We start from the raw sequence: 27,050 nt of genomic DNA, 5'->3' as shown, positions 1-27,050 counted from the left end.
ATGAGAGGGCTGGGAGATTACTTCTTGGTCTATGGGAAAGAGAAGGGACTTATCCCAGTTGATGCGGATTCCGGAGTATACTCCAAACGTATTGAGAATCTGCAATGCTGCTGTTAAAGATGGGCCCGCGTCATTTAGGAATAAAAGCATGTCGTCCGCGTAGAGTGCCACCTTCTCGACCAATCCCCCCACCCGAAGCCCCACCACCTCCTCCGCTAGGCGGATTTGGATAGCTGCAGGCTCTATTGCAAGCGCGAATAAAAGAGGGGACAGGGGGCACCCCTGGCGGGTTCCCCTGCGGAGTGGGAATGGGTCGGAATGGGTCGGAAGTTATATCATTGGTTTTGATTCTAGCGACCGGGGAGTCGTACATATAGTGGGCTCGGGAGGAGTAAAGATTGATATAGTATTCTCTGAATACTTTGTTGATATCAGGGGGGGTGGTATAAGCCACACCTGTATTATCTAGAATAAGTGGTATGCTAGTTTTGGGTGTTTGGTCTCTAGCTAGCCATGCCAGTAGGCTACCACATTGGTTGCCTTGCTCAAAAATACGGTGCGTTTGTCTAAGAAGAAATTTCCTGGTCAAATCCACCTCCATTAGGTTTACCTTCCCTTGGGCCGACTTCCACTGTTTGAAACCGTCTGGGGATGGGCGATTGGTGAATACAGCTTCCTTAGTTTTGGCGTGGTCAATTGCTTGTGTGAGTGCGGCTTTGCGAGTGTCCCTGACCTTTTTTATAGAAGACCTGTAAGCCCCCCTGATATATGCCTTAGAGGCGTCCCAAACCACATCTTTCGAGCATGTGTCCCTGTTTGTGTGCCAGTATTCTGACCAGGCAGTGTGTACCTCCCTTCCCACCTCCTCGTCCTGGATCCAGTACGAAGATATCCTCCATGTGGTGAGGGACCTCGCATTCCCCGTGACCAGGAACAGCATAATAGGAGCGTGATCTGATATGGCCCAGGGAAGGCGGTCAATGTCCCCCAGCAACGGGAGCACATCCTGAGACACAAAAAAGTGATCCAGTCTAGACATAGTGTGATATGTTGAGGATTGGCAGGTGAAGCCTTGTGCCGAGGGGTGTTTCCACCTCCAGGCATCGGTTAACGAGAAAGCATCCGCCCAGTTACGGAGATCGGGGGAGTATCTGCTCCCCGCGGAGGTTCTGTCAGAGGGCTGCATTGTAAGATTGAAGTCCCCAGCTACTATCACCTTGGCTGAAGGGTATTTGGCTATAAGTGGCATGAGTTCGTAAAGGACAGTAGAGTCGGCCGGAGGAGGAAGGTACACACTTACGATTACATATTCAATTCTATTAAAGTTAGCGTGTAGAAGAACAAATCTGCCATGTGGGTCGGTCTTAACCTCAAGAGTCTCGTATGTCAAATTTTTATTGATGAGAATACATACACCCCTGGAATAGGAGGAGTAGGTAGCATGATAATGCGCCGCGATCCAAGGTTTCTTAGCTGTAAGGATACGGCTACCCTGGAGGTGTGTTTCCTGCAGTAAGCAGATCTGGGGTTTGTGTTGTTTTAGATAATTAAAGATAAGTGAGCGTTTTATTTTGTCATTTAGACCTCGCACGTTCCACGTAAGGAGAGAGAGCCTTTGGTTATCAGACATACCTAAGGTGCATAGAAATTATTTGAGACAGTCGGGGCGAACCCCCTGGCAGATTTATTCCTGTACGACGCAATGCACTCATAGTTCCCCAGTAAACCCTCCCTGTATTCCCCCCCCCAACATGAGAATACTTTATCCCTAAAACCCCCAAAAATAACTTGCATGTCAAGATGTCAGTTCGGCTTCACTCCGAACAATAGCATACCGTATAACACATACTGACTACTAACAGCTCTAATACTTAATAGTGCAACAAGCTACAGGCATAACACAGATTGATAGGTTGGTTCCGTAATAAGGTTAGGATATGCAAGCAATCGGACACATTGCAGCTACATAGATGTGTTCTTTCTGGCAGCCTAGAGCGACCGCGTGGGGCAGCCAGATGAGGCCCCGACTGGGCGTATAAGGAGTGTTCCAGTCCCCATAGCCCCAATTGGGCGGCGGAGATATCAAGAATAAAAAATAAAATATCGTAACATAGGTGTAGAAGTCCCCATTTCAGAGCCTTTAGGAGGTAGGTGCAGGTAAAAAGAAAGCAGGCATCTCCCACAATGGCGGCCAGCGCTCGGCCATATGTCAAGCCTGGAGGCCCAGCCTGCCCGGGTAAGCTAGACTGGGACCTGGGTCTTGAAATCTATCAGGCCGGAAAAAGAAAGAAAGGAGCAACAAAACAAAAAATATGTAGGCGTATAGTACTTATCCTGGTTGGGCCTCCAGCCACGAGGCAACCTCCTCTGGAGTAGCAAAGATGCGAACCGTCTCGCCATCCTCCACGCGTAGTTTGGCCGGGAAGATGGTAGCATACTTTATCCCCTTGTCTCGGAGCGATTTCCTCACCGCCTCAAAGGATTTGCGGAGGCGTTGTGTTTCGGCGGTGAAATCCGGGAAGATGAGGAGAAGGCCGTTCTCGTAATGGAGGTCGCCGACCCGGCGGGCCTCCCGCAGCACCAAGTCTCGGTCGCGAAAGTTGAGGAGACGGAAGATGAAGGGTCTCGACCGTGCGCCGGGTGCGGGCTTCTTAGCAGGGATCCTGTGAGCCCGCTCTACCACGAACTGCTGTGAAAAAGCAGCGTCAGGGAGCAGCTCACGCAGTAGGCCCTCCGTGAAGGCCGTTGTGTCTTCGCCCTCGGCGCCCTCCGGGAGACCAACAATCCGAAGATTGTTTCGCCTGTTGCGGTTCTCCGCATCCTCCGCTCTGGCCACAAGAGTGCGGACCTGTTTCTTTAGGGATTGGATATCCGAGGAATGGGTGGCGGAGGTGTTTTCGATGGCGGTGGTTCTCGCCTCTACCTCAGATAGGCGGGTACGTATCCGGGTGAGGTCCTGCCGGATCAGTCCGGTGTCCGAGTGCACCTGGTCGATCTTGGCGGATATCTTTTCATCCAGCTTGGCCAGTGCTTCTAGCAAGGAGGGGTGTTCATCTTCCTCCTGCGCCGCCATTGTCTGGATAGCCTTGCTGCGTTTTTTAGGAGCAGGCGTCGGCGGGGCCTCCAGGCCGCGTTGGGCTGCTTTGGCTGCAGCTAAGTTGCTGGTTTCCTGCTTATTCTTCCCCCGTGACATACGGAGGGGTTGTGTGAGGCTTGCCCGTTGCCAGAAGCGTGATCGGAAAGCAATTAGAGTTGTTCAGGAGAAAATATCAGTAGGCTAGTAGCGGAGACTCTGAAAGCACGTCTTCTCACTCCGCCATCTTGGTCACCCCCGGGTTTAAATAAAGTTTTAACTACCTATTGGGTCTCTAATCCCTCCCAGAGCTCCTTGTTCATCAACTTCTAGTGCGTAGCCCCACCCCTTGCAGAAAAGGTCCCATCTCTATCTCAAAATTGAGATGCACTAATTACCTTTTCTTTAAGGGGAAGGGGCTATGTGCTAGAATCCGGCTTGCACGGAGCACGGGAATGATTAGAAACCTGAAAGGCAGTTAAAACTTCATTTAAAACAGGATCTCTACTCACAAAATCACTGCAGCATTGCTATACTTTGCATTGGGACACAAACACTTCAAAAATGCTTTGGGTCCAGTGATTTCAAGTTGGCCTAAATGCAATCACTCCTGTGGGTTCACCTCAATCCACTTTCATTTGTGTAATTGTAATAGATTGCAGCAAAGTCGCCGCGCAGACTGACAGCGAGGCGGCTGGTTCCACGTCCAATGCGGCGGTTTGCACGCAGCAGCATGCATCTGAGGAGGCTGGGCCTGTTAGTGCATACAGATTGAGGAATACGTGCGCGCGAGCTGAGAGGCAGAACCTTTATGACAAACAAGGAGGGATCAGCTGACCAGGTTGGTCAGCTGATCTCAGAACAAGTGGCTATTGGCTGATCAGCGATGGGTGGCGCCGGGGAGCGCCGCTCTATATATAGTTATTGCTGGTCAGTCTCAGGTTGCCTGCCGTTGCGAACACTTACGTGAAAGCACTCAGACCACAGTCAGATCCCACAGTGTGTTAGAACCAGGAGGACCTGGGAATTCCCACTGAGCCAGATTACTTCTGTATTACTATTGTGTTATACTCCAGACTAGTTCCAGGGTGTTGAGACCACAGACCTCACACCCAAGACTAGGGATTCTGTGTTATCATTGTGTTGTACTCCAGACTAGTTCCAGGGTGTTGAGACTACGGACCTCACACCCAAGACTAGGGATACTGTGTTATTATTGTATTATACTTCAGACTAGTTCAAGGGTGTTGAGACCACGGACCTTACACCCAAGACTAGGGATACTGTGTTACCATCGTATTATCCCTCAGGCTATTTCCAGGGTGTAGAGACCTAGCAGAGGGATAGTCAGGAATGTATGACCTATTGCATTCCTGACTATCCCTCTGCTTTCTGATTCGGTACCTACGCATATCTGATTACCTGTTGCCAACCCTGCCTGCCCCTGGTCACCGAATCAGCCTTCTGTCTCTGTACCTTATCTGCCGTGTGTTGCCGACCTGGCTTGCCCGACCTTGAGAGCTATCTCTCTCCATTGAGAGGTTAGTCTCCAGACCTGCTTGTGACACCCACCTTCTAGGTGTCACTTAGCCACAGGGCCTTCTTGCTATTCAGCCTGGGGCTCCATCCCCTTTGATGTCTCAGGCTGTTGCAAGGTCTCTGCACTCCCAAAGGGAGGTATTTCCCATACTGCCAAGGACCACCTGCTCCTCGGGTGGTCCCACTCAAAGTTATTACTGTTGCACCAAACACTCACACTGTATAGGTGTCCAGAGGTTAGTTATACTTGTATTATTGGTGATTCTGCAGATCATCAATAATCAGGTATATATCTGTATTCTTGGTGATACTGCAGATCACCAATAATCAGATTCTCTCTGTGTGCTGACACCGATCGTTACAGTAATGCTTTTGGAATTACTGGCGATCATTGACAATTCCAAAGCACAGCTGAATGCACTCTAGGGGGCCCCAGGCCTAAGTGTTTTTCACTGTATATTTCTTTAACCTCCTTGCCGGTTATCCCGAGCTCAGTTCGGGGTAACCTGCGCAAGGGGATTTCTCAGGCCCCGCTGGGCCGATTTGCATCATTTTTTTTGTTACAAGCAGCTAGCACTTTGCCAGCTGCTTGTAACTTCTGATCGCCGCCGCCCCCGATCCGCTGCAATCCACCGCGCCGAGCCGCCTCCCCCCCCCAGACCCCTGCACAGCCTGGTCAATCAGGGCCAGGCAGCGCTGAGGGGTGGATCGTGATTCCCTATGACGTCCCGACGTCGATGACGTCGGTGACGTCATCCCGCCCCGTCGCCATGGCGACCGGGGAAGCCCAGCAGGAAATCCCGTTCTCAACGGGATTTCCTGCTTACTCCGATCGCCGGAAGCGATCGGAGTGGATGCGGAGCTACTCAGCGGCTATCATGTAGCGAGCCCTGGGTTCGCTACATGATTTAAAAAAAAAAAAAAGTGCTGCGCTGCCTCCTTGCCGGAATTAGACCGGCAAGGAGGTTAAATACAGCAACCCAACTAAGGTTTGATTAGTTTTTTTATTGCTATTTGCTAAAAGTCTTGCTGTTCAAATCTGAGATTCCTACTTCAAAAACCCAGTTTACGTTGTGCAACACACTTCAGAACCTTAAAGTGAACCTCCGGACTAAAAATCTACTCAGCAGAACTGAAAAGGCTTGGTGTTTCTTTAACAGTTTCACAGCATCAGAACTTTGTTTTTCTTACCAAAGCATCATTTTTAGCTGCATTTTTAGCTAAGCTCCACCCATCAAAGAAAACTGCCTGGGCTTTTTTTTCCCTAATGCTGTGCAAAGCATGATGGGATTTCCTATGTTGTTATTCACGTTGCCTAGCAACTGGGAGGGGTTATCAGCACACAGGACAGTTGGAACTGTATTTCATGCTCCCTGTCACCTCCTTTAAACCAAAAAGATGGCTGCCCTCATGAAATCAAACATTTGCCTGTTCTTTTAAAACAGGGTGGGTAAGAGATTATATTACCTATCTATTTTAATTAACATAACTAATTAACTTAATGACAGTATGTTTGTTTAGGCTGAAGTTCCTCTTTAAGTAGTAGAGAGGGGCAGGGGGAGGTCACAAGGGTGTGGTCTACTCTGTGCTTCACATGACTCCAATGCTTCCTCCATCCTAGTCAGAAGGAGGTACCAACAGAGTATCGTGAAGCAGGGTGTGGACCACATGTCAGTGACCTCCTCCTGCCCCTCTCTACTACCTGAAATTCTGAAGTGTGTTGTCCGGCCTAAACTGGGTTTGCAAAATAGGGAACCGAGATTTAAACAGCAAAACTAATTGCTAATAAATGTTTCAGCTTGGAGCAACATTCAGTATTAACATAACACTTCTGAACATGAAGCTTGATTGGTGACTCTTAGGCTTTGTTCACATCTAAAATTCGAAATCGCTGATGCCAGCGATTTTACATTTTTTGCACGGTTTTTCCCCCTTCCCGGCGCTTACCTGCGCGCTGTGATTTTGTATAAAGCGCTTTTCAAAGTGCTTTTGCAGAGCGATTTGTTTTTTTCACTTTGTCAGAAATGAATAAATACAATGTATTTATTCATGAAAGCGCGAATGCAATCGCCACATAAAGTGACTTTGTGAGTGTTTTGCGCTTTTCCTATACCTTCCATTCTGGTAAAATCACCCTAAAATGGTGCAGGCAGCACTTTGTTCAGCGGATCAGAAACGAACCGCTCAGATGTGAACTCTTTCATAAGGATTCGTTGCACAATTGTTTTTAGGACGATTTTAAAAAACGTTGGCGCTTAAAAACGGCAAAAATGCCCTAGATGTGAAGGAGCCCTTAGAGAATGCAGATGCGTTGTTTATAGAAAAATATACTAAGTTCACTAACCGTTACACTTTCTTCATCTTTCCAAATATATTTTTCTTCCTCCTCTTTCAGGTCAGTCTTGTATGTTGTTTGTCGAGGAGTAAGATACTCATCCTCATCTAAACCCTTCTTTAACTTCTTACCATGCTTTTTAGGAGGAGCTTCCCGTTCATCCAAAGTCTTCTTAAGGTTTGTAAAAAACTCATCTCTCAACTTGTATGTATTTGTCTAATAGAAAGAAAAAAATTAACATTTTTGTTTTATGAAGTTCTTATCACCACTAGTTTATAATCTGGAAACACAACAGCCCAACGCATCTATTCTGTCTGTTGAATGGAGGATGGATGACAGTGCGGCATATGACATAGTGGCTTCAAGCTTTATGGGGGAGGGGGGATATGCTTGAGGGAAAATGCCTTTTAAAGAGCCAGCATTCCAAATCTTTAATCAGCAGAAATCCACTCGAGCAGGCACCATCAGCATATAAATAAGCTCTTTATTGATCACATGGATAAAAGCAGTCAAACAACGACAGACCGCTGTTTCGGGCTCTCAGCCCTTTATCAAGTTGTCAAGAAACTGCAATACATTAAAATCTCCATTCCCACAAAATATATATCCAATGCCCACCAATCAAAGTGCAGTGTTTCAAAATAACCAATCAGATAACGCCATCACATAGGAGGACCTGTTCGGGAACTTGCAGAGTAAGCTTAGTCCCTCCCATCGCTGTATACTTTACCTAAAATATCTGCCTATTGGGCATTGTACCTGTGGGCTGTTCCCTTACTTTTGAGGCTTTATGCGGAATCCGCCTGGTTGCAGGCGGATTCCTGCACATATGGCGTTCTTTACTGCGATCGCCGAGCCGTCATACAGCAGTTTGGCCGTCATACAGCAGTTGTTTGACTGCTTTTATCCATGTGATCAATAAAGAGCTTACTTATATGCTGATGGTGCCTGCTCGAGTGGATTTCGGCAGATTTCAGCCCCAGTGGTGTCGAGAGCTGTGAGCTGAGGCACGTCATTGATTCTTCTAGTGGATGGGTGCTACTCTACAACCAACAATTTTTCCAAATCTTTAATCAAGATTGTGGGTCACCTGTACACTCAGTGGATTTAGGCTGAGTTTAGTAGAGCATGTGTATGTACCTAGGTTACAAGATCCCTTTGCAAAACGGGTCACCTGTACTTACAGTAGGTCGTGAACAATCATTTCAGGTGATGCAAATCTAGAAAGTTTATATAGCTGAAGCAAAATAAATATGGTTTCCAATAGCTGATTTACATAGGAATATACTTTTATGTAACACCTCCTGCTGTTCTCCTTCAATACCAACTCTCACCAAAAATTGTTCATGGAACACCTGATCTTCATCCATGAAGGATCTTCTATAAAATATTTGCTGAGCTTGGTCGTGGATCTCTCTGTTGTGGTACTTTAAGTCATTAGATGTTACAATGGACAACATGGCCTCCTTCATCTTCTCCTCATAGTACTGGGTCGCTTCTTGAAGGGCCATATTGTTTTCTTTTTCAGACAGGGACATTACTACATCCTCCACACAGATAGAGTTAGAAGAGTTTATGGATTCAGTGTACATTTTTGCCAACTCGCCCAATCCTGAATAAACAACAAGAATATTTTGGGAGGCTCAACCAGATATTTAAACAAGCCATCATAGTTCGATTGAAAAACAATTTCACATTTGCAAGATTAACAGTATTGATTCTCTCTATCAATGTAAGCTCTTGCTTATGTACAAGGCAGACTCAAAAAAGGATTGAAATGAAATTGGGCCCAAGGCAAAATAAAACTTTTTGCCCAGGGCTGATAGTCACCTGTCTTTTTTAGTTAGATTTGGTGGAGACTTGCATCCACCGGGCCACTTGACTCTCTCCAGTCCCTAGGCAGCTGCCTAGCATTACTTTGTGGATCATATGGCTCTGTGCAGAATGTCAAGACACAGAACTGCTTCTTATGTATTGCAGCTGGCTTAATGTTCTTGCTCAGCTACGGCCCCCCCAAGAAGCTTTCCATGGGGCTGAATGAGTTAATCTCAATGGAAATTGAGCAAACATTGTGTCATTACAGGGATCATTACAAAACTGTTCCATGGAGAAATCAGATGGCAGTGATCCAAAGGGTGTGCATAGCTTAAGTGAAGGTTAAAGCAGAAGATCAGGGTCTCCCATTCAGGGTTGCTGGGATAGCCCTGATCACGAATACAAGTGATCACAAGCATGACTCCGCCCACTTCCAATTTGACTCGTGATCATGAGTAGAAAGGGATATCCGACTCGAGTGTGGTTTCGAGTCGAATAACCGCATGTAATCACAAATCACGAGTTGGTATTCGTGATTAAAAACCTGCCGAATTTAGCGGTTAAGAGCAAAGCCCCCTTACATGCTAGAAACACCAAATTTGCAGGATATGTTAAGAAGAACAGTGGGAACGAGCTGTTTTTTTAGTTCATGAGCTCATGATTGGCATCTGTGATTGGCTCTCGATTACGAATACACTCATGATCGCACTTGTCACCCGACTGGTGATCACAGGTCAATCGGGATCAAGAGTCTATACTCGCGATTAACCACTTTACCCCCACCCGTACGAATTTCTCCGTCCCTTTTTCCATCCTTTTGCCACCAGGGACGGAGAAATCCGTACTTCCCGTGCTCCCGCCGCTGCCTGTGCTCCCGCTCGCTTATGCGCGTACTCCCGCTCGCATGCACACCGCCGCTCACTCGCCCAGAGATCAATGAATGGGAAAATCCATTCCCGTTCATTGATCTAAGCCCCGCAATGATCTGCTGCTTCTCCGATAAGCAGCGCGATCATTGTGAAAAAAAAAAAGAAGTTCCCAGCCTCTTTGTACTTCCTGCAAGCGTCCTTCCGGACGCTTGCAGGTCGCATAAACAAAATGTTACTGTAGCCATCTTGTGGCCAAATAGTAAAACTACACCCTAAAGCATTTTTCACATACAAATACACTTATACACAAAAAATTAACTCATTACCTCCCACACTCCCCATTTTTTTTTTTTTTGTAATTACAAAAAATTAAAAAATTTACAATTAAAAAAAAATACATAAATAGTTACCTTAGGGACTGAACTTTTTAAATATTTATGTCAGGAGGGTACAACACTGTTACTTTATAAACTATGGGCTTGTAATTAGGGATGGACGCAAAACTGAAAAAATGCACCTTTATTTCCAAATAAAATATTGCCGCCAAACATTGTTATAGGGACATAATTTAAACGGTTTTATAACCGGGACAAATGGGCAAATAAATTTAATGGGTTTTAATTACAGTAGCATGCATTATTTAAAAACTATAATGGCGCGAAAACTGAAAAATAATGAATTTTTTCCCACATTTTTCCTATTTTCCCATTAAAACATATTTAGAATAAAAATTCTTGGCAAAATGTCCCACCTAAAGAAAGCCTAATTGGTGGCGGAAAAAAACAAGATATAGTTCATTTCATCGTGATAAGTAATGATAAAGTTATAGACGAATGAATGGAAGGAGCGCTGAAAGATGAAAATTGCTCTGGTGTTCAAGGGGTTAAAAACCCGCTAAGTTAAGTGGTTAATAGCAAAGCCCCCTTACATGCTAGAAACACAAAATGTGCAGGATATTTTAAGAAGAACAGTGGGAACAAGAGGAAAAAAAATTCAAAAACTTTCTAGTTTTTGAGAAAATCGATTTTAAAGTTTCAAAGGAAAAAAGTATAAATTTAAATAGGGTAAATGTCAGTTCATGTAGCAAACTTAACGGTAGTGTAAATTTACATATATCAAAAGAAAGAGCAATGAATTTCCTGACGGTTTCCAGGGGGTCAGTACGCAGCGCTTTGGCCAGGGATCGCTGTATAGCTGCAATATGGCTGTATAAAGATCCTTGGGATCTTCTCCTATTTTTTTTAACTTTTTTTTTCTGTTCAGAGGGTGGGAAATAAAAAAAAATTACGTGAGTTCCCCCCTCCGGAGCATTTTTAACCCCTTGACTCCCATGCAGGATGTGATAGACAGAATGCGGAACCCCGGCAGGTGGGGCTTCGCACCCTGAGCTATACCAGCCCACATGGTCCATAGTTTGCGGGGGCTCCGGGGAAGAGGGGCGGGGAATAGAATCGGATATCCAAACCCATTATCCGGGAAATCCGATTGATTCGAATGTCCAGATAGAAAACTGGAAGTGGCCTTTAAAATTGCATCCAAAACCTCTTATCTGGGTGGTTCAGGTACCTGAATATTGGATGAGCATCCCTGTCCATAAGGTTGTGGGTCATCATGAGTTATTTAGCAAAAATGTAGTCCTTGGTTGAGGAATTGTTCTTTACTTGTTAATAGACAATGTTTTAATTTATTTTGTATCCCTCCCTCATTAAAAATAAATGCAGCTGCACTCATAGTGTTATAAAATAAAGAAATATATAAACTTACTCTGTCCAGACACTTCATCCTTTTTTTGTACCAGTTTAGGCTTGGCATTCAGTACAACGTGATCACGGAATCGCTGACACTGTGCCACAAACGTAGGATTGAGTTTACCCTCAGGCGTTTCATCCAGTCCATGAAGATGCTCTACATTTGCAGCTGGCAAGCCAAACACGAAACATTTCCAGCTTTTGAAATTCTTCCAGAGGCGTTTCCTGAGATTATTATACTCTACATCCTCTGGGGTCCTCTCAGCTATTGTAAATGGGACAAGAAATGTAGGAGAGGGTCAAGAATTTAGTGTTTGCACAAAATTCCAAATGAATTCTGAGTTTTGTAGGTTCTGAGTTCGCATTGTGGGATTATGAAATTGCTAAATAATTGTAATTTATTCAGAATTTTCACTTTGATGTCTCTTAAGCATCTGGAGGCCACACACAGTACAATAAAATGACCCAATTTTAAAGCAATTTGATAAAAAAGATCGTCTGTACCGAAAAATCGAAACCTTTTTTTTTTTTTCATTTGTTCTTGAGATCTGATCGAATTTCCCATTTTTTTGTGAATAGATGGTGGGTTTTTCTAAACCATTTCTATGAAAATTGAATAGTGTAGGGTCAATTTCTTAATCTATAGACCTAAGCAAGTTTTTCAGCGTTTGCAATCATTTTGTTGCATAATTAGGGGAAAATAAATACACATGGGTGGTATATTGGTCAGATTTTTTCAAATAATACAATCAATCAGAAACATTGATTGAAGTTCTTTAATTGAAAAGAAGGTTAAAAAATTGTATGGTGTTTTGCAGGAAACAGGAAAAAGAATATGAAGGATTTGCTGCAACGGCACCACACAACCTCAGATTAAAAGATCTAATATTTTTTTTATCCCAGAGTTCTCTTTAAATTCTTTGCTTAGAAAGTTTGAGAGGGGTGGACATCAAACTAGCTGGGTCACATTGATGAGGATTCTGTACAAACCTGTCTAGACTTCAATAGGTCATAAACTATATCCTTTTGCTATTCTTTCATCAAATGATAATAATGAATTACAACGCTCGTACCAACGCGACCTGCTCGCCTGTCTCCCACCACTGTCTGAAGTATATGCACGCAGGTGAGATAGTGCTTGCTTGGCAGTTGGAAAAAGCTGTTACTTCCCACAATGCAATGAGGTTCACAGACAGCAAACTATCAAGTCTGGAAGCAGGGACACACACAAGGACACAGGAGGACACAGAGACACAGGGGTTGTATTATATAGGATTTTCACATGAAAAAGAAAAACACAAACAGTAGAAAACAAGAGATTGCATCATAAAAGGATATAATGGATCAGACGTTAGCCAATTCTACAGAGGGCTGCAGGATGAAGCTTTCTAAGTTATAGGAATACAGTAGGAATCCATCACCAAAGTAATACATCCATATATCCTTCAATCATCCTTACACCTGACGCATTGAAATTGCTTCTGACATTACCAGGGCTGGATCTCTGGAAAGGCCACAACGGCCTGGGCCTTGGGTGGCTGCAGCCTAATAGGGCATCTGGACATGAAATAGAGGTTGCTACATATGAAAGAGGAGGCTGAAAATTTAGGAGCAACCAATAAAAGAAGGGAAACTAATGCTTAAGGGAGCTTCATGAAACAAAGAGGCTGCTATACATGGTTGATGAACATGGAAGACGGGGCTGCACATGGAATGGGAGGGGCTGCTGTACATGGATAATACACATGGAAGAGGGGGCTGCACATGGAATGGGAGGGGCACTGCTGCACATGAAAGCGGAGCCACAACATACTTGACCTATAGCTATAGGCAGAAAAAGTGTAAATCTGTCCTTGGCCATTATTCTACTTTTGTCCTAAGTTGCCTTGGCCCAGATTGAAATGTTTAAGGTGCAATGAAAAGTATAGTAATTAAAAAGTTAAAATTATGTGTATTCATAATACATACGTTCTGTAGGGCTTAACACACTATTCAGGTATTCGCCTTCTGAGACCGACCTTCCTTCAACTTTCAGCTCTACATCACAGTCTCTCACTGCCCAGAAAAAGTCAGGGAAATGTTTGGAAAGTTCTCTATCCTTTATCATTTCTGAGATTCCAGCTAAAAACCTGATCAAAATTGATAAGGAGTTAAAACAAACCATCTCTATTATTCCCAAACCATCTCTATCACTTATTCTCATTCTGTAAGGGGTCATCAAACATCACTGGTTAAAATGATCATCATGAGCATTATCAGTTTAACCTTTCAATCATTTTGTTTGTATGCAGAAGGCAAAAAAATGTATTAGCTAATTAAAAAGAGTGCTTCAAAAAATGGAGAAAAGAAAACAAAACTAGAGTTATGTGTAAAAAACAAAAACAAATGTGACTTAAAATGTGACTTAAATATATCATATAAGAGACACACAGAGTGATATTTGAGAAATGAAATTAAGTTTATTGGATTTACAGAAAGTATGCAATAATCGTTTTAATAAAATTAGGCAAGTGCATACATTTGGGCACCACAAAAGAGAAAGGAAATCCATATTTAGTAGATCCTCCTTCTGCAGAAATTACAGCCTCTAAATGCTTCCTGTAGGTTCCAATGAAAGTCTGGATTCTGGTTGAAGGTATTTTGGACCATTCCTCTTTACAAACACCTCTAGTTAATTCAGTTTTGATGGCTTCCAAGCATGGACAGCTCTTTAACTCACACTACAAATGTTCAATTATATTCAGGCCTGGGGATTTACCTGGCCATTCCAGATTGTTTTTTTTTCCCTCTGCATGAATGCCTGATTTTGAGCGGTGTTTAGTGTAGTTGGCTTGTTGAAAGATCCAGCCCCGGCGCAGCTTCAGCATTGTCACTGATTCCTGGACATTGGTCTCCAGAATCTGCTGATACTGAGTAGAATCCATGTATCCCTCAACTTTGACAAAATTCCCAGTCCCTGCTCTGGCCACACAGCCCCACAGCATGATGGAACCACCACCATATTTTACTGTAGGTAGCAGGTGTTTTTCTTGGAATGCTGTGGTCTTTTTCCTCCATGCATAATGCCCCTTGTTATGCCCAGATAACTCCATTTTAGTTTAATCAGTCCACAGCACCTTATTCCAAAATGAAGCTGGCTTGTCCAAATCTGCTTTAGCATACCTCAAGCGGCTCTGTTTGTGCTGTGAGTAGAGAAAAGGCTTCCTCTGCATCACTCTCATATACAGCATCTCCTTTTGTAAAGTGCGTCGAATGATTGAATGATGCACAGTGACTCCATCTGCAGCAAGATAATGTTGTAGGTCTTTGGTGCTGGTCCGTGAGTTGACTCTGACTGTTCTCACCATTCATCGCTTTTGTTTATCCGAGATTTTTCTTGGTCTGCTACTTTGAGCCTTAACTTGAACTGAGCCTGTGGTCTTCCATTTCCTCAATATGTTCCTAACTGTGGAGACAGACAGCTGAAATCTCTGAGACAGCTTTCTGTATCCTTTTGCTAAACCATAATGGTGAACAATCTTTGTCTTCAGGTCATTTGAGAGTTGTTTTAAGACCCCTAATGTTGCTACTCTTCAGAGAAAATTAAAAGAGGAGGAAAACTTGCAATTAAACCCCTTAAATAGTCTTTCTCATAATTGGATTTACCTGTGTATGTAGGTCAGGGGTCACTGAGCTTACCAAGCCAATTTGAGTTCCAATAATTAGTTCTAAAGGTTTTGGAATCAGTAAAATGACTAATTTTGTATAAACAATTATTGCACACTTTCTGTAAATCCAATAAACTTAATTTAAATTCTTAATTATCACTGTGTGTGTCTCCTATATGATATATTTAACTGACATTTTTTAAAGTAATAACCAACAATTTATACAGGAAAATCATGGCAATTAACAAGGTTGCCCAAACTTTCACATCCCACTGTATATGCTGTATGATAAGCAAATACAATTTTTTTATATAAAATCATATACTGACTGCTCTGATTCATTCCAAGGTATACCATCAATCTACTGTATAATTACTGTTATGGATGGTTCAGACCCCGCTATGCCAGATTTATATGATAGCAATGCTTTAAAGGCCAGTCCTTTACTGAGTTATCGATCATGCAAAAGGCAAGAACCACACAGATTTTTGACATAGTGGTCACTCTGCCCCTCGCCGCAACTCTGGTCTTCTCTCCGCTTGCATTGGCAAGCTCAGAAGTATCGCTGACCCTCAACAGGTCGGCGTCTTCTGCACATGCATGGGTGCCCACGTCATCAGGAGCTTACTGCACCTGCGCAGTAGTTCTGCACTAGTGCAGTACGCTCCCAGTGGCATGGGCGTGCATGGTTGTGTATTTGCAGATAACGCCGACCCGCCGGAGGTCACCGATGCTTCTTATCCTGCCTGCAGGAGCAGAGAGAAGACCAGAGCTTTGGCAAGTACCGGAGTGACCACTATGGGCTGGAAGAAGCCCCAGCTAAATAAAGCTAGTTTGCTTATTTCACCTCTGATATTCTTTAAATATTGGGCCATATTCACAAAAATACAGTAAATTACTTGAATAACTTGCATTAAAGTGGCAACGTGTGCGTTACCTAGGTAACATAAGTTGCAATGTTTTAGTTGTGGCAGCAAAATCTTCATTATCAGACCACTTCCACTCTCAGGAATGCATACAGTACCATAACGTTACATGGAGTGTCATATTGCTTTTTACTGTGAAATATAAGCAGCTAAATGCTGTTACTAATTTCTTTTAGTAATTTAACCTTCTGTCTTGTGCAAGGAAGGGCTACAAAATCTAATCATACTGCTTTAGCGGATGTGAGCTCAGACACAGGAACTAGTTGTATAAGGCTTCTTTTCCACGAGCAGCCAAAGGTGTTAAATCCACTGCCTTTCACTCTGTCAGCTGCTCCTGTCCACCAGCCGGGTGCTTGCTAGTGCTCAGCACAGGCTGTGGACAAATGCCCCACCATGAAGTTGCATCTTGCCATGCTCAGACCCAACATGAGATGTTTGCTCACAGCTGAGTAATGCCGCCACATGTCAAATCTGACATGAGCGTTGTTACCAAACATTGCCATTTGGCTGCATTTAATTATGATTGGCCAATCAATTATGATTGGCCAATCACTGACCAATTTTACCACATCCATGTAGTGTTAGGGTTAACAAACATTGTATACTATGAGCAACTGGTGTAGGATAGCTCAAATATTACATGGAGGTGTTAACATTGGTCAGTGACTGGCTAATTATAATGGCCTGGTACACACATCCAGTTTTGATTGCCCAATTTTGCCACTTTCATGTAGTATGAGAGGTTTCTGTTCATAGTAATCAAAATCTGTTGGTTCTCATAACACATGGAGGTGAACACTGGCCAATCACAATTGGACATACGGTAGGTATGCACCTTTTTTCAACATGTGGATCAATCCAATGCCTCCAATTAAGGGGGTGAAACAAGTTAGGTTGGAGGGAGGTCTGTTGTAGATAATAGTATTCTCTCTCTCTAGTCAGGAGTGAGGGTGGTCCCTAATACATTCAATAACAATCACAAGGGACCACTTTCTATTGTGAACCCTACCTGATATGTACACTGTCAACTTGCAGTTAAAGATTAACTGTATTTAATGAAGTCTAATAAAAGTTATATTTTGTATTTCTAGCTATCCTGATAGGGTTGCTCGTGTGGCTATATTGAAGTTCAGAAATTGTGTTTTGTTTCATCTCAGTGATTGTCAGAAAACTTTAACACACCCAAATCACAATCTCAGTTGGGAACCATGTGAAGTTAATCAATGATTGCATTTTGTATGCCTTTCCCAAAAAAATAAAATAAAAAAATAAATAAATAAAAGCAAGGTGAAACACAATTTCACATTGGTCCTTGCACTGTTCAGATCTGAACTTTCAACAAAAGTGGTGTTTTATTGGAACCATAGCATTATCTTGAAACTTGTAATAAAAGGATACTTCAATTTGTCCAAAGCATGCGGGTCGCAGGACACTTTGCTGTTGTAGACCAGGGTGCTGCTCAACAGGACAGCCAGAGTAAATATCCTTATGTTGTGTTGGTAATCCCTCTAAAAAGAAGTAAAGTTATGTGGGCAAAAGATATTTATAAAAAGATATTTATAAGCTATTTTCTTGAAAAACAGGCCAAAAAAACCCCCACCAATATTAACCAATGTACAAAATGGCCTCTTCACCAACAAATAGATAAGACATTATTTACAAAGTCAAGTCAATGAGATGCTAATATTCCCAATTTGATGCAAATTTTGCTCCATTTTTATGCAGATTCAAGCAGTTTAGAAATAGGTCAATTAAATGCTATAACTGCTGCATTTTATTAGTCCCCTCCCAAGCTGAATAAAACTTGTAATTATTGGCACCTCATTGACCATCCTGAAGATTTTCTTAGTAGTGCCCAAAAATAATTCCATTTTCATGAAGAATTGTAACTGTGCCCACTAATAGCATTGCTGATTTGGGTCAAAACACCTGCGGATACCATTGTTATGCAGATGACACACAACTGTATCTGTCCTTCAAGCCTGGAACCCAAGACCCATCAGCATCCATAAATGCGTGTCTAGTGGATTTACAAAATTGGATGAACACCAGCTGGCTGAGGCTGAACTCTGACAAAACAGAGGTGTTGGTGGTAGGTGGTCCACACATGATGGATAAAGTTCAAAACGCTCACCACCTCAAACTAGCAATTTGGGGAGATACTGTACAGTATAAAGACTCTGTGCGAAACCTTGGGGTGATCCTGGATGGAAATCTAAAACTCAGACAGCAGGTATCAGCTGTCGTCAAGTCTTCCTTCTTCCATCTAAGAAATATAGCGAAAATCAAACACCTTATCCCAGCTGAAGACCTACCTGCCCTGGTTCACGCATTTGTATCCTCCCGCCTAGACTACTGCAACGCCCTGTTAATCGGATCTACAGATAAGGTTCTGCGCCCCTTACAGCTAGTACAGAATGCTGCAGCCAGACTCCTAGTCAATGCCCCCCGCAGCTCACACATCACCCCAGTACTGCAAACTCTTCACTGGTTGCCAGTAAAATGGAGAATCAATTTTAAGATCTGCCTGCTGACATTCAAGGCTCTACACCACATGGGACCCAAATACATAGCGGATCTATTGGAACTTTATGCCCCTCCACGCACCCTCCGCTCTGCCAACAAGATGAAGCTGGTTATTCCCAGGATACACTTAACATTTGGTGCTCGGGCCTTTTCCTATGCAGCCCCTACTCTATGGAACTCACTTCCACAATCAGTACGAGAGGCTCCTTCTCTGGACAGCTTTAAAAAAAGGCTAAAAACTCACCTCTTTTCCCTAGCCTTTGAGACTGCATAATGCAGGGTCACAGCGCTTTGAGTCCCCAGGGAGAAAAGCGCTATATAAATATTATTGTTATTGTTATTGTTACTATTCTCCACTGGAAAGAGACAAGGAGAGCACACTCCGCTTGCGCAGACTTGCCGCAGCTGGCTGGACTTACGGGACCCATACAGAAGACAGAGAAGACTGAGGGTGGCGGCATGGGAGCGATTAGTGCAGATGGAGCTGGAGAAAGCCCCAGGCATGTATACAACTTTAAAGAGCCTTCTTCTCTGGTTTCCTTAAAGATGGTGCGGCCCACACAATTTAATATTTGTGGTGCTCAGTTAAGTGTTTTTGTGCCAAACAGGAAGACGTCTCAAATAGGGTGTAAGTGTCCTTTTTACACATACTCTTCTTCCAATTACCTTCCCTAACATACACTTCAGAGGGTCTTCTACCCCACCATAACACACTAGTATGTACAGTGCACTGGATAGCTTTCTTGGCCAGTGACCACTGCCTGAAGAACATATTTTGCAATGGCAAGCAAAAAGAAAATGAAAGGGAATGGATTAGAATTGACTCCACCTGCTGCAGCATAGTGGTTGCGAGTCATGGGCAAACCCATTGTGTCAGTAACAGGTATATTTACTCTCTGCCTGTTGTCTAATGGCAGTTAGTCACTTATGTTACTTATTTCCTCAGGATCACTCAGGATTGGTGAGGTTCCCAGATATTTAAGTCTTGGTAGAGGTGTTCAAAAGAGTAACTAAAAACATGGTCAGGTGTGGAAATAGAAATAGTGTAAATAAGGATATTTGGTGGATTAAGAAATTTAGTAGATATGCAGACAGCTTAACATTTTGAAATTAATTTAAGTCACTTTGTGATCTTCATTAGAAAGACTGCATTTTCTTGCTTTCTTTTTTCTCTTTTGTGTTCTGTTTCATTTTCTTTGGATACAGTAATATCCAAAGAAGATGAAACATGACAAAAAAGAGAAAAAAGTAAGCAAGAAAATAAATAAAATGCAGTCTTTCTAATGAAGATTACAAAGTGGCTTAAATTTTAAAATGTAATCTAGCAACAGCTCAAGTCAAAGCGGAAATACAGGTAAAACTCGAAAAATTAGAATATTCTGCAAAGGTCCATTTATTTCAGTAATTCAACTTAAACGGTGAAACTAATATATGAAATAGGAGCCCTTTGCAGTTGATTTGGATGAATTAACTGATTAGACACTTTGAGCCGAGAATATTGAACATTTTCACAATATTCTAATGGTCTGAGTTTTTGATTTTGGGGTTCTCATAAACTGTAAGCCATAATCATCAAAATTATAACAAATAAAGGCTTGAAATATCTTGTTTTGCATGTAATCAGTCTATTTCATGTATTAGTTTCACCTTTTAAATGAAATAACTGAAATAAATTGACTTTGCATTATATTCTAATTTTTCGAGTTTTACCTGTACTTACCTAAGAAGAGGGAAGCATCCGGATCCTGTAGAGGCTTTCCACTACATACTCCAGTCTCCTATTGCGGCTCGCGGAACCCCCAAAGATTTCCAACAAGGGCTTGTCAGAAATGTGATTGGGGCCATGCTCCTATTCAAGTATGAGAGCAGCTGTACTGCACCTGTGCGAGTACGACCATGCCTGAGCAGCAAGCTGAAGCCTTCATGCACGAGCAGGTCCATGCTACTTGTGCAGGCATGGTCATACTTACATGGGTGCAGCATGGCCATGCTCATGCTTGAAGAGGAGCGTGGCCCAGATCTTTTGGAGGGTCCCGGTGAATGGTGACAGGAGCAATGAGGACCCAGAGAGCAAAGTATTTCCATTTTGACCCAAGCTTTGGCTCAGGTTTCCTTTAAAAAGGATAGTCTTCTACTATAGTGATGCTACCTTTCAAAAAGTGCTTACAAAATGAAATATTCTATAATGCTGATATACAAAGCCAAACACACAAAATTGTCCTAATAATTTACTACTTTGATTAAGTAATTTCACGTTCTTACCTTCTCTACATCCCCCAGCCCTTCTGTGTCTAAGAGTATCAATGTCTGTTTCTCCTTAATGGGGTGAGGGACACACCACATCCAGATACCCTTTGTCATAGACTGAATAGGGGAACCCAGCTTGAAGCCTTTAGATACACAGGAAATGTGTATTTAAACATGTAAAAATGCATCAGTTATTTTTTTTACTAACTGACTGCTTAGTACTTACCTCTCTGAGTTCCAGCCAACTTGTTCATCAGGTAGGACTTCCCTGTTCCATAACTACCAACAATGGCCACCACCACTACTGGCTGCTGGATTTTGGAAAGGATGTTTAAAGCCTCTGGGTTCACCTCAAACTTTCCTTTTGCTGTGTGTTCAACCAGGCAGATTGGCGATTCCATCCTGATCTCTAAATCTGTGGTGGAGAATGTAGTCAGTCAGACACAAATGGAGTAAATGTGTTGAAATATTCAGAAAGTCCTTAGACACATTGCTATTTGAATAAGCAACTGTTTATTTGTAATGTATTATCTCTGGATCTGATCCCCAAAAATCATTACTTTTGCAGAGCACGCTGTATCCTGAGCTTTTTCATGAAAACAGACCATTTATGCTTATCATCACTAGAGATGGCCCGAACAGTTTGCACGCGAACTTATTCGCGTGAACGTCGGTGGTTCACGTTCGCAGTGAACCGCAAACTATATGCAAGTTCGACCCGTCCCCTATACTACATTATTAGGGTCAACTTTGACCCTCTACATCACAGTCAGCAGACACAGGGTAGCCAATCAGGCTACACTCCCTACTGGAGCCCCCCCCCCCGTCCTTATAAAAGGCAGGCAGCATCAGCCTTTTCACTCACTTGTGTGGCTGCAGTAATTAGAGAAGTGAGAGGAACCTGCTGTAGACATAGGGAAAGCTTAGTTAGGATCTTGTTAGGCTTGTTAGCTTGCTCCTTGCTGATACTTATTGCTAAAAAGCAACCCTCAACAGCTCTTTTGAGAGTTAGTCTGGTTCTTGTGATCTATTTTTTGTGTGTGTGTCCCACAGACACTTGTTGCATATACAGCCTTGTCAGTCAGTCGCAGCTGGCCCTTGGCCCCTTGGTAATTCCTACTGTGCCACTGCCAGGCCCAGAACATTCAGTGACTACCTGTGTGTGTGACAGCTGTAATACCAATCACTGCATACCTACCTGCTCAGTGCACCTACCTACGTGAGCGCACACAGTGTTATATACCACCAGTCACTGCACCTGTTCACGGTACCTGTGTGTGTGAAAGCTGCACATTTGTAATACTAGTCACTGCATACCTGTTCACGGCACCTGTGTGACTGCACATTGTATTAGTCAAGTCAGTGCATACCTTTCTCTTCACCCCCCCAATATGGACAAAACAGGCAGAGGCAGGCCACCCGGCAGGTCTGTTCGAGGTCGTGCTGTAGTGATTTCGTGCGGCCATGGACCAAAGTACAGTGTTCAGAAGGCACGTGCCATCAACCCCCAAGATTGTCAGGACGTAGTTAACTATTTAACACACAACACCTCATCTTCCTCAGCTTCCGCATGGAACCGTGACATAACTTCCTCCTCCTGCTCTTATTCTGGCACCCCACTTAACACTCAGTGTGGGCATTTTTTTGGGTGTCTGCCTTAGATGAGAGCAATGCCATCTGTAGCCACCAAAAATTGAGCCTTGGAAAGTCTAAGACCCTCGCAGGGACAACTTCCTTACGAAGGCACGTGATGACAAAGCACAAACTGCAATGGGATGACCAACTAAGGAAAAGCAGTACACAAAAACAAAGCCACACACCACAGTGGAAGATACCATGCCGCAATTATTTCTCAAAAAAGGCGATACCCAAACTGTACCGTGATGTTGAAACAAGGCAAGTGATGTCATCTCTGGCACACAGTGTTGGGTCAAGGGTCCATCGGACCACGTGGTCTGCAAAGCATGGTCAGGCCTGCCCAAAGAAAGTCAGTCCCCACACACAGCATCTCTGCCTGCACGCCGTGTGACTGCCTGCCCCAAGACTAAGTCGGTTCCCACACAGCATTTCTGCCTGCAGGCTGCTTCACTGCCTTCTCAGCCACCACCGACAGGGTCCAGGACTCCAGGTGGATTCCTGAATTTTTAAGGCCGCTGCTAGCAGCAGCTGCTATACTAATTTTTCTGGTGCATGTACATGCCTGCTTAATTTTTCTGGCTGTGCTGCGGCTGCAACAACAACACAAAAGGCATGTACAAGTGTCAATTCCCCTTCATGATGTTACCTTGCCGCGGTGAAGGGGCTTGCGTATCACAATGAAGCAATGACCGCTGGGACACATCATATAAAATCCACGTGGTCCAGCGTCTCCGCTTGCTATATATACAGGAGGCCAGGGTTCACAATGTGATTGCCAAATAGATCAAGGTATTTTATTAAATATCAAAATTGTACATTTATGCTTAATTGCATGCAAAAATTAGCAACATTTCTTAAAAACCTAAATTAAAACTTAGCTGGAGAACTGTGCATCACCTCATGCATATGCTCAGGCTTAATAACCCTATTCTAAGCCGGCCTGCACACACACAACCGCACAACCATCCAGTCAGGGCGCCTTCACACAACCAATCAATGGCCACAGTCCAAGAGCGGATAGGCATCAGCAGCTAAGCACCCCATGGGGGGCAGCCAAAGGGTCCACCTGCATAGCAATAGACAGTAAGCAGTAGGCAAAGCAACAGCCGTCAGGCATCCACACTTCCTCAACCCTGATTGTTACCTTGCCGCGGTGAAGGGGCTTGCGTATCACAATGAAGCAATGACTGCTGGGACACATCATATAAAATCCACGTGGTCCAGCGTCTCCCTCTGTGGTTAGGCTCTGCCCAACTACTTTCATCACAAGCCCCTGATGAGTCATTAGTGACAAAACTAGTTGGGCGGAGCCTAACCACAGAGGGAGATGCTGGTCCACGTGGATTTTATATGATGTGCACATTTTGAATTTTACTTGGAATAGACAGTATTATTACAGGCTTGTGTATTAGGTCCTTTGCAATTAGTAACTTTAGGGCTTGTGTACTAGGATTTTTGCAACTAGTAATTTTAGGACTTATGTATAAAATGTTGTTTATGATGGCTTGAGCAATATTATTCCCCCTAGGACCTGTGTATATGGACCTTTGCATTATATACTTATGCACCAGGACCTTTTAGTAATTTTTAGGAAACAATGGTGAACAAATGCTTGATTATTGTCAACTTTAATGTATGGAGACCATGTTGTATTGTGGAGCTCCCATGGATTGATCTTCAGACTAAGATCTGAAAAAAAGGTGGAGACCAGAGAAAAAAGTGCATCAGTAGTCCATTCCACCTGCCTACTATATGTGCTTTCAGTAGTGGACAGGGGTCAGCAGTAGTAACTAGTTAGTGGAGGCACCAAAAAATATAAAATAATTAAAAACTGTTGAAAAAGTAGGTACAGTAGGTGTTGGCTTACCTTCAGTGAGGACAACTGTTTGATAATTTAGGACAATTTGTTGAAAATACAAACAACAACGCATTTCATGGCCTGGAACCACTTCCTCAGTGGCCTAAAGGCGATGCAAGTGGCAAAAAGGTACTCCAAGATTTACATCATTGTTGACTGCCGGAATGAACACAAATTGACAATGATTTTTGTCCTTTCAATAAATTGTCAGATGAGGGAGTCCATGGTCTCTGAACATCATGACCCTATCTACACCTGGACAGGATCTGATGGCAATGTTTCCCAACCTTGTCCTCAAAGCCCACCAGCAGTGCAGTGAACAATGTTCCTCTTGCTTTACTGAATTCAGTACATTCTATAATTGCAAATTTACATTATTTATTCATTAAACAATCTTCATCTTCTTAAAAAGAGTGTTTGGTGATATTAAAATCTCCACATTTGGTCATTACTGCTACATAGCTGCTGACGCCAAAAAGCCATTTTCAGAAACAGAAGTCCATTAATAATTAAACCCTCAACATAGCTGGTATCTTATGTGAAAATATGCATAAGTTACAGTAAAATACTCTAATGTTTTGGCTAAAAATCTATCTCTTTCTTAGGACCTGTTTCCACTAGGGCTGAATGTGCCCAATTTCACACACACGAATACGAATCCAGAATCTCAGCCTATTAAAATCAATAGGCTGCTTCCGAATTTGTGTGCATGAAAAAATTCTGAAGCACTGGTTTACAATTCTGGACAACTTGTTTGAATCCACACAGCTGAGCATAACACAGCTACAGGGATTCAGATGTGTCTGTCTTGGAGATGGATGGCTGGTACTAGTGGAAACTTAAGCAAATTAAGCCCTTAAGCATATTATTTATATATTATTATTATATTATTTAACTCTTGGATTGCCATATTTGCTTAGTAACACAAAAAATGAGCCAAATAAATAACATCGCCTAGGATGTATAACTAGAATACAGTACACAAGAGAACAAGCCATATTTGCTTAGTCACTTAAGTCACTAAAATTAATAATTGTCTGATCCACTGAAGACCTTGTGTGACGTTATAAGTTAATGAAAACTTCACAAAACAATTCAATGAACAAATTAAGGAAAATGTTTACTTACTTAAAGTGCTGTGAAAGCAACAACAGCTTTACAGGTTGCCTTAATCTCTACTATTCGGTATGAAGATGAGATGTATAACCTGATCTATCTCCTTAACATAATATCATTCGTACAATCCTTAAAATTACATGCTTACATGCTATTTCAATGCAAGCTTACCTAAATCTTCCAATTATCTTCAGATATTCAAGATGTCCATCGGCTTAGAACTCTGTAAGCACTGTTTAGGTACTTCAGTGTAAAAATTCCCCTTGGACAATGTTCATGTTGAAACTGTTGAATGCAGACTGAATGAGAAAGGACATTTATGGCTGCTATTATAGATAAGCTAGGAGCAAGTTTCAGTGAAGAGTAAAATGAAAAGACAGTAAAATGAAGTTCTCCAGGATTAACCTTTACCCAGTGAGAAGTATAGTGGAAGTTGGTGGAAAGAAAGAGGCTGGGTGACACAACTTACTTCAGAATCAGAATCTATTTATTTTGCCAAGTACAACAGGAATTGTTTTTGGCACATACAGGGTCGGTGATGGTACAGTAAGTGTTACAGCTACATGTACAGTAAGCGTTACAGGTACAGTACAATATACATAAAGAAGGCATATCTACAGTACATAAACCATCATGAAAGAAGGATCAGAGAACTAGTCTGAGCGCTATGTGAGCAGAGCTGCCATATTAACCTGCAGCATTCAACTGATCTGCAGAAATTTCAGATGCCCGTGGTGTGTCCCTAGGACAGAAAGAGAGAAGAAATAAAGAGAGAGAAGTAGTGTGAGAGAGAGAGCAGAGAGAGAAAAAAGGTTAGATGGAGAGCGAAGAGAAAAAGAGAAGAGACAGAGAGGAAGAGAAAAAAAAGAACAACAAAGAGAAAGGGAAGAGAGAAGGAAGAAGAGAGAGTCAGAAAGTCCTCCTGGAGTTGTAGTGATGACCTGGCTGGCTAGTGGTTTGGTTGACTGGCCTAGTCTGTGAACTGTCCTAGGCACATTGGCTGCAGGATAGCTGGGAGGCTTGTAGCTTCTGCGGCAGACTGGTAGCTGGCGAAAACTAGTGAAACTGGCTGTGCTATGCTTGTGTTTTTGTCCATGGGTTGTTGCATCCTGGGCTGGTGCAGTCGGTCAGGATGCTGAAAATCTTAGCAGTAAGTCGCTGAAGGCAGGATGGACTTGGCCTGGGCAGGACTCTTTTTGTGGTCAGAGCAGAGACCATGATGGGCTGCAGGGATCCAGGGCAGTGACGTGATCAAGTGGTGTTTGGAATCAGCTGGGGGTCAGAGGCAAGCTGCCAGACCTCAACTGAGTGGCGGTCAGAGCATGGCAGCCATCAGATGCTACACACATAATAGGCCCCCGAGTCCTCAGGGCACCCCAAATGGTCCTTGGCCTGCAGCTTAGTGTGGGGCCAAGGAATCGGCACTGGCCTGCGGCTTGGCATGGGGCCAAGGGGTCAGCATTGGCCTGCGGCATTGCGGGGGACCATGGGATCAGCACTGGCCCGTGCTTACTGTGGGGCGGCACTGACCTGCCAGCTGTGAAGCCTCAGCAGTCTAACATGGCTACCCATCTTGGCTCTTGGTTGGTAGCAAGCCTAGCCTAGAAGCTTCTCCATAGTTAGCATAGATTGGTGCATAATTCCACAAAATACATGCGCTTCCAACCCTACCATTAATGTAGTCCTGTATTTAACACAGTCCAATTGTATGCC

At 43.2% G+C, this 27,050-nt stretch overlaps 1 protein-coding gene and 1 long non-coding RNA gene across 3 annotated transcripts in view; both read right to left on the bottom strand.

Moving 5' to 3' along the window:
• The window catches only part of LOC137525491 (guanylate-binding protein 1-like), an 83,666-nt gene extending 70,184 nt beyond the window's left edge, over nucleotides 1-13,482 (bottom strand). The window contains exons 1-4 of one of the 2 annotated variants that reach the window (XM_068246611.1): nucleotides 13,348-13,482; nucleotides 11,396-11,644; nucleotides 8,282-8,559; nucleotides 6,957-7,163 (exon numbers count right to left, since the gene is read on the bottom strand). In XM_068246611.1, the coding sequence (XP_068102712.1) occupies nucleotides 6,957-7,163; nucleotides 8,282-8,539 (465 nt within the window). In that variant the 5' untranslated portion in view covers nucleotides 8,540-8,559; nucleotides 11,396-11,644; nucleotides 13,348-13,482. Of the gene's footprint in view, nucleotides 1-6,956; nucleotides 7,164-8,281; nucleotides 8,560-11,395; nucleotides 11,645-12,452; nucleotides 12,518-13,347 lie in introns of those variants that run through there. The other variant, XM_068246610.1, reaches the window with a different exon arrangement.
• Nucleotides 13,483-20,783: 7,301 nt separating this feature from the next.
• LOC137525492 (uncharacterized) lies at nucleotides 20,784-25,592 on the bottom strand. The gene is made up of 3 exons (XR_011022925.1): nucleotides 25,509-25,592; nucleotides 20,952-21,140; nucleotides 20,784-20,868 (listed from the first exon to the last, which is right to left on the bottom strand). It is a non-coding gene; the product is annotated as an uncharacterized lncRNA (long non-coding RNA).
• Nucleotides 25,593-27,050: the final 1,458 nt, after the last annotated feature.

The sequence above is a fragment of the Hyperolius riggenbachi genome, chromosome 7, assembly GCF_040937935.1.
Source record: "Hyperolius riggenbachi isolate aHypRig1 chromosome 7, aHypRig1.pri, whole genome shotgun sequence".
NCBI lineage: Eukaryota > Metazoa > Chordata > Amphibia > Anura > Hyperoliidae > Hyperolius > Hyperolius riggenbachi.
This window is presented reverse-complemented; position numbering and strand designations above follow the sequence as displayed.